This window comes from Primulina tabacum, chromosome 12, assembly GCF_025594145.1.
Source record: "Primulina tabacum isolate GXHZ01 chromosome 12, ASM2559414v2, whole genome shotgun sequence".
Classification (NCBI taxonomy): Eukaryota; Viridiplantae; Streptophyta; class Magnoliopsida; order Lamiales; family Gesneriaceae; genus Primulina; species Primulina tabacum.
This window is the reverse complement of record NC_134561.1, coordinates 24,928,291-24,935,546: the sequence shown is the minus strand read 5'-3', so window position 1 is coordinate 24,935,546 and position 7,256 is coordinate 24,928,291. Positions and strand designations below refer to the sequence as shown.

The window sequence follows — 7,256 nt, the reverse complement described above, 5'->3', positions numbered from 1 at the left end:
CCTCAAAACACCTCTGCAGCTCATCATTCATAGAAGCCTGCATATAACACCTAGCCTTCAAGTCATGGTCACACCAATCCTTGTAGGTCTGCAATTCCTCAGGAGTGCAGCTAGTCGGAGCCTCAGCAGGGGGCGACTCAGTCAGTGTATATGCAATCTTTTCCGAGTTTAGGACGATTTTCAGATTTCTTAGCCAAGTGAGATAGTTAGGTCCGGTTAACACATGTTTTTCGAGTATAGCGGATAGCGGGTTGCGAATCGAAGACATTGTCAAAGTTTTGTACTGAAAAGTAAAACAGATAAATGTTAATGACTATTTTAAAATATTTAATAAGATATAAAGTTTGGACTTTAACTTTATAAATTTTCGCTCCCACTGTTTTGACATTTTCACTACCCTCTAGTGAAAACGGGAAACTCCTTTCCTCAGTAGGTATGTAAGGTCCAATTAGCGAATCATGATCCCGAATAATATCAGCCAATCATAATTCCTAAAAGGTAGTTTCCAATTGCATCACAATGCAACCCTCTACATAAACTTTTGTCTCACGTTTGATTAGGACCCAATAATATGACGTCGTTCATCTTCACGTGTCAAGCCTTACCCATCGATGTTGAACCTTAATGGACGGTCGCCATGAGTTCCTTCAATAACATGAGTCGAAATCATGGGAGTTCCACGTAGTTCACATCACCATGTCAATGGATGTCACAGCTTTCCGGCACTCAGGGCCACCCCAATAATATGAGCCGAGCCCCGAGTACGGGTAGCGTTCATCATGCACCCATTGTCGATGGAAGACAAGAAAATCATAAACAATTTTATAATTCCACTTTTCGGGCTTGATATTAATTTTGAATCTTATTCAAAATGAGGGTTTTTAATTTTTGAAAGTCTCATCATTAATTTTATTTAAAAGATCGCCATGTTTGATCGTATGTTTGTCGAATTCATGCAACTTTGTTATTATCATAATAATAACGCACATACTCATTATTTATAACATATCATGCATATATTATAAACAGTAAACAAAACAAGGATGATCAATCGCCCAAAACTAATGGCCCGTGTGAGCTAAACACGGGCCTAGGTCCAATCCTAAGGAAATGCATGGGATGCAAATGCAACTATTACATTAGCTTCCAATATTTACATGTCTTCGATCTTCATAATCATCATGGCCACCATCTTCCAATCTTTATCATCCACTATACTAATATTTACAAATAAATATCCATGGCAAATAGGGATACATCTCGGGGGGGGGGGGGGGGGGGGGGGGGGGGGGGGGGAACGGGCCATAAACCAAGCCCACTTTATAAATTGATAATTATTACAATCATTCAACACAAAATATCATAGCATACACCTAGCAAATTGGGCTTGGGCTTTTGATCATCCTTCATGCATAATATCACATATCATACAACATCAATTAATTATCACAATAATTAATTGATCCAATATTATATATCTTGATCCAATCACTAACCGCCACGATTATAAATTAAATTAACAAAGTATACAAACACTTTTGTCTACTTTCCAATTAATTTATTTATAATCGAATTTCTTATAAATCACAATTTACTATAAATAATTAAAGTCCAACTTCAATTATTTATTTTATGAGAAAAATTTGCAACTTTTGTAATTTTAAACTTAAGGGCCCAAAAACTTATTTTTCACCAAAAACATTTTGGCCCATTTAAAATTCACAAATATATTAGCCATCCAATGGCCCAACAACTCAAGGCCCATGACACTTTGATATTCCAAAACACTTTTTGAAACCCTAATCGTCATCGCCGTCGCCGGAGCTCCGTCGCCGGATTCCGGCAACAAAATTTTTTTTTTTTATTTAAAACATAATGGCTGCCCTTGCTGCCCGTTTCAGGCTGCCCGAAATGGGCAGCAACAAGCTGCTGAAATATGTCCCCAAGGTGGCCTTGATTTTGTTGCAAAATTTTGTTCTCATGCGGTTAGAAATCGATCTCAACATAATATCTTGTAATTGCTACACAAAATCGTAACGATAGCTCGGATACCACTTGAAAGGGGATCGGTTACGGTGACCGGAAGCGCAACGGAAGTTTAAAATTTTTTTTCCATAAGAAATTTTCGGCCACCTTGATTTAATGTGCAGCAAATACAATAAACACAAAATGACATACATAGTGTGTTTTAGAATTTACCTATCAATCTCAAGAGATTGATGAATGGCAACAACCAAGTTGTAAACAACTTGGCTCTTCAAGGATGACAAGTCTACAAGCTCTCCTTCCTTCAAAATTAGGCCCACCACTTGCTAGGTAAATCCCCTCTTAATTTGCACTAGAAAATTAAGAGGATTTTTCAAGGAGAAGAATATTTCTTCCTCAACACTTGAAGAAGAAAAGAAGAGGAAAAACTTGGAGAGAAAAATCAAGAAAATTTCGGCCAAGCCAGGTCTTGAATGAGGGAGGGAAGAGTTGTATTGGTAGTGCAAAAAGTTGATCCAAAAAGTTGCATGCCATGCATTATTTTAGTTAAAAGTATTCCCCAACTCTTTACATCACAAGCATGCAATGTGACTTGGGCTTGTAACTATTACAAGACCCATGGACTACTTAAATTGTCTCAAACATATTTGAGCCCAATTAGACTTTACTTGATTTTACTCAAGCCCACTAGTTAAATAATTATTTCCAATTGGGCTCTACAAGGCCCAATGTTATTTAATTAATTCAACACTTGAATTAATTTAATTATTTGGACTCTACTAGGCCCACTAGTGTTTAATTAATTCAACACTTGAATTAATTTAATTTAGTTCATAATAATGTTTATGAAAATCACAATTTTCAAATACATTATTTACTTGGCCTATTTTTTATTTAGGAACACATTAATAAATTAAAAATTACATTTCTCTCATAGAAGTCATACTTCTATTTTTCTCAACGCTTATAAACTCATTTATAAGTCATTCAACATATTGAACTATTTTTACTTCTCAACGGAATCTAGAAAGCTAGTACTTGTGTGGCCCTCAATGGTTCATTGATACAACTAGCCGTAGGTTCACATCTTAATGTGATTCAGGCTAAACATGTCCTTATATGAGCATACCCCAATTGCTCCATTCTTACTTATCAACTCCTTGATAACAAGAACGTCAGAACTCAAGTCTGATAGTACCAACCAATCATGTTAAACGCCTAGCAGCATCGCTTATATGATTCCCTAAGTATCAAATGATAGTGTCTGCAAGAACCATTCAATTATGGTTAGCGTACAGTACGGTCCTTTCAACTCATATATCCCGACCGATTCGACAACCATTGGTTTATCGAAAGTTGTCAATGAATCGATACTATGTGTCATGTCGTAGTTGTATCGATGGTGTAATCTATGAAACCCTTTTCATAATTACCACCATACTCTGATCAGAGATTTCAACCTACATACACATGAGAACAAATAGGATATCCATACCCGAAGGTAAGCGGTGAATCCCCGACTACAATGCATCGACTCCTATATGTTTCGACTGAACACCCAACCTTGCCACCTGATGACCCCATGAGAGTCGGTAAACTAGTCAAAGTGTAATTCTAGCACATAGAGTCTCAATGTTGTCCCGGGTCATAAGGACTAATGGTGTACAACCATAAACTAGGACTATTCCACTCGATAAGTGAGAACCACTTGGAAAGTCCTTTTATGGAGGGTTGTTCAGTGCACTCTACAAGGAGCACCTATCTGCATGCTTGGACATCACAATGTCCCCTACCAATGAAACATGGTACTCACATCGCAGATACTAGTCTCGAACTCAAGTGGCCTATATCCTTCTTAGTGGCGGCTGAATCGACTAGGAACCGTTTAGAATATACAGTATTACAAATATGAGTTTCATGATACTCATCACATGAGCATCTCATATTCTTTCTACTATTTGTATATTCAAGGGCTTTATCTATGCAACTAGCATGGGTATACAGATAAAGAAGTGCCAAAACGATAAATTCAAATATTATTAAAATAAAGACTGTTTATACATAGAGTTTAATCATGAACCCTCGGCCAACACTTGGCTCGACGGGCACCTACTCTAACAAGTCATCAATGATCAAACTTCCGAGACTGTAGCATCAAGCAAGTTCTCAAACATAAAAGACCCAAAACTGTCAGATGATGTGGAAGAAGTTTTTGAATGAGACATTTAAATATGAAGGTTGTATATTTCTTGATTTCATGTCAAATTATTTTTTTCACAATCATATATTTATATAAAAAATATCTTATTGTTCTTAAAAGGGAAAAAAATGCCACCTAACTGTAAAACAACGTGAAAACGTGGTGGCGTATGGCACAATAATATCAGAAGGAGGTCCAAATATCATGATTTACCATGTTCCACTTGGGGAACAAAACTTCAAGTTATCTATTGATGTTGTCTTAGATGAAGAAGCAGAACTTCCAATCCCAATTAAATCTGGACCAAGAATCGTCAAAGATGCAGTTGGAGCCATTGTTGTTTGGCCTACAGAGTTTATAATTTTTCCAACGACACAGGTACTTTAAGTTTTCTCTTGATTTTTTGTTTTCAATTGTCATATATGTTGCTTTTACAATGGGTTAATTTAGAATACTTGTATGAATATTCTAAATTGTAGAAGAAGGGGAAACCACAACTATTTGCTCCTTCGGATGTTCCCGGTCAGCTTTACAAGTTCAAGGATATTGCAAAAACATTACCCATGGCATGCAAGTATATCTACTCACATGCTGTAAGATTGATGAATGAATCTGAGACCATATACATAGAATTTGAGGGCGCTATGTTTGGACGTCCTAAAATCATACGATTGCAAAGAGAAGATATCTTTCGCTTTATGGAGATGACAGTGATAGGCGCCATACAAATTTTGGTTTACATGGGGTATTTTATGTCTAACTTACTATGTTTTTTGCATATTTAATATTTTATGTGGAACTTGTCTATACCCTGAAACATTTATAACCAAGTTATGTAATATTTGAGTGCAGTCACCTCTACAAATATTTGAGAGAAAAAGACAGGGCTGATTATATTTCATTTGTGGATCCCGGAAGCATACCTACATGCCCAATTGGCAAAGATGGTTGTGACTTATCACAACATATTTCTGACCAGTTGGAAGCAGTGTGTAGAGACAGCATCTGCCTTATCCCATACAACACTAGGCAGGAGTTTAGTTATTTATTGATTTCTACTACATAGTCAATGCTATATTTTCATTTTTGCAGGTACCATTGGATCTTGAATATCATCAATGAAGATAAAAATATGATATATTTATTGGACTCTACGGCTAACAGAAACCGAGACGATGCATGGAAAACTATAGTGATCAAGTAAGTAGTATATTATATTGATTTTGAATGCATTCACTTATAAATATGGAAAAAAAGAAGATAATTTTTTACTTTTAAAAATGTAGTGGGGTCAAAATGTATAATGCCTCGAAGGGTATTTCTCAAAGGACGTTTTTTAAACAATTGACGGTATGAATTGTGCCTATATATTAAGAAATGATTGGATAGTTCTTATTATTTGGATTGTGATTGTTTCATTAACTTTACAATTTCATTATACATAGGGTAATCTAAAACAAAGTGGTTCTGTTGAATGTGGATATTGTGTAATGAGCTACATGAAAGAGATAGTTGAATCTGAAAATCCACAGTTGGAGAAGATAACAAGTTTCTTCTTTATGATATGCTATGATTTATTATCGAGATAAAATGCTGCCATTGGGATATGTGCACATGAAATCTATATAATTATTAATTCTGGAATTTGTGCTATTAGAATTTATGGTTGGGATAAATTGTTTCCGCTGGGATATATATGCATATGGTAATATGCATTTTATGATAATTGATATATTGTTTTTCCCTTTATTTTGTTGTTTATGATATGTTTAGTTTTGTTGTTTATATGCATATGATTTGATCTTTATTTGTGATAGTGGTGTGTATGATATATGCCCAATTGTTTTTTTGTTGATATCAGTTTCTTATTATAAACTTTACAAATATTTTCCTTTAGAAGCTAGAATTAATATATAGATTTCAGTGTGTTGATTTCAGAATATAGAAATACTGTATAGTTTGAAGTGTGGAACCTCCTAAAAATTAAGCTGCAATATATCATGAAACTGGCTCTGAATAATGCATTCTCATTTGTGGATATTGTCATTTTTTTTGATGAATGATCTTATTAGTCTAATGCATGTTGTACTTTTTACATTTCAGTTTGCAGGATCAATCAATAACCAATATTACAATCAATCTAAATATGATGAAGTCAGAAGTGAATGGAGTGAATTCGTCTACTCTTATGTAGGTGCTTAAATGGATCATGTGGTGGGACATCATATTCTCGCACCCAAGACGCAACGGAAGTTTAAAAATTTTTGTTCTAGGGCATCGTGTGTTTAAAAACATTCATTGGGAGTTTAGGATTATACATTTGCGTTTTAGACGCTGGACTCCAAACTAATCGATTTGAGGCGGATATAGCCTTTCTTGTAATTCACTACGAACGTCTTTCCTTTGATCGTCTAATTAGGTCCACGATCAAAGACTGTCTTCCTCGCTTGGTTTGCACTAGAAAATCCAAACGATTTATGCCTTAAGACTGTAACCTCCGAATTTCCAAAATCCGGAGACGGTTCAGCGACAGCGTCACGACGGTGGAAGGAACACAAAAGTGACCGAAAATTTTCCTTGAAATTTTGCAAGTGGCCGTGTGTTTTTCTTGATGGAAAATTATTGATTGTTAATCAATAATTAATTTGAAGCTTAATTAAGCCATTAACAATTAATAGCTTGCATAAAACAAATCTTTCAATTCACATGGCCGAATATCTTTCCTCAAAACATGTGAAGTTGTTGAGAGCTTCAAGGGAAGGGAGAGGAGTTTTTGTGTGAAAAAAATTAGGTTTTTTAATTATGAGTCATAGTGGTGTATATATAGAGTGACTCCTAATCTAATTAGGAGTTCTTCTCCACAAGGACTCTAATAATTTCATTATATTTAAACTCCCATATAATTAATATATAATGTATTTATTAACCTTTAATAATACATGATATAATAATATCATATACATATATTTTACATCACCATATAAAATATATAAATGTTTATGTATATTAAATTAGATAGCTATTATTTAATTTATAAACCAATTACTTGGTTAATTTAATTCTAGACTAT

The 7,256-nt window shown here is 34.8% G+C and overlaps 1 protein-coding gene across 4 annotated transcripts; it reads left to right on the top strand.

Annotated features, from left to right (window-relative positions):
• The first annotated feature begins 4,251 nt into the window (after positions 1–4,251).
• LOC142520896 (uncharacterized) lies at positions 4,252–6,388 on the top strand. 4 transcript variants are annotated; one of them, XR_012814024.1, is made up of 5 exons: positions 4,252–4,564; positions 4,666–4,931; positions 5,039–5,386; positions 5,473–5,536; positions 5,632–6,261. XR_012814024.1 is itself a non-coding variant. In XM_075624056.1 (3 exons), exons 1-3 carry the CDS (start codon positions 4,391–4,393, stop codon positions 5,250–5,252), a joined length of 654 nt encoding a protein of 217 aa, XP_075480171.1. In that variant the 5' UTR covers positions 4,252–4,390; the 3' UTR covers positions 5,253–5,460. The 4 variants fall into 4 exon arrangements, 1 of the variants encoding a protein (XP_075480171.1); XR_012814025.1 differs by lacking the exon at positions 5,473–5,536; XR_012814026.1 differs by lacking the exons at positions 5,473–5,536; positions 5,632–6,261 and adding an exon at positions 6,290–6,388 and having other exon boundaries at positions 4,277–4,564.
• The last annotated feature ends 868 nt before the right edge of the window (positions 6,389–7,256 follow it).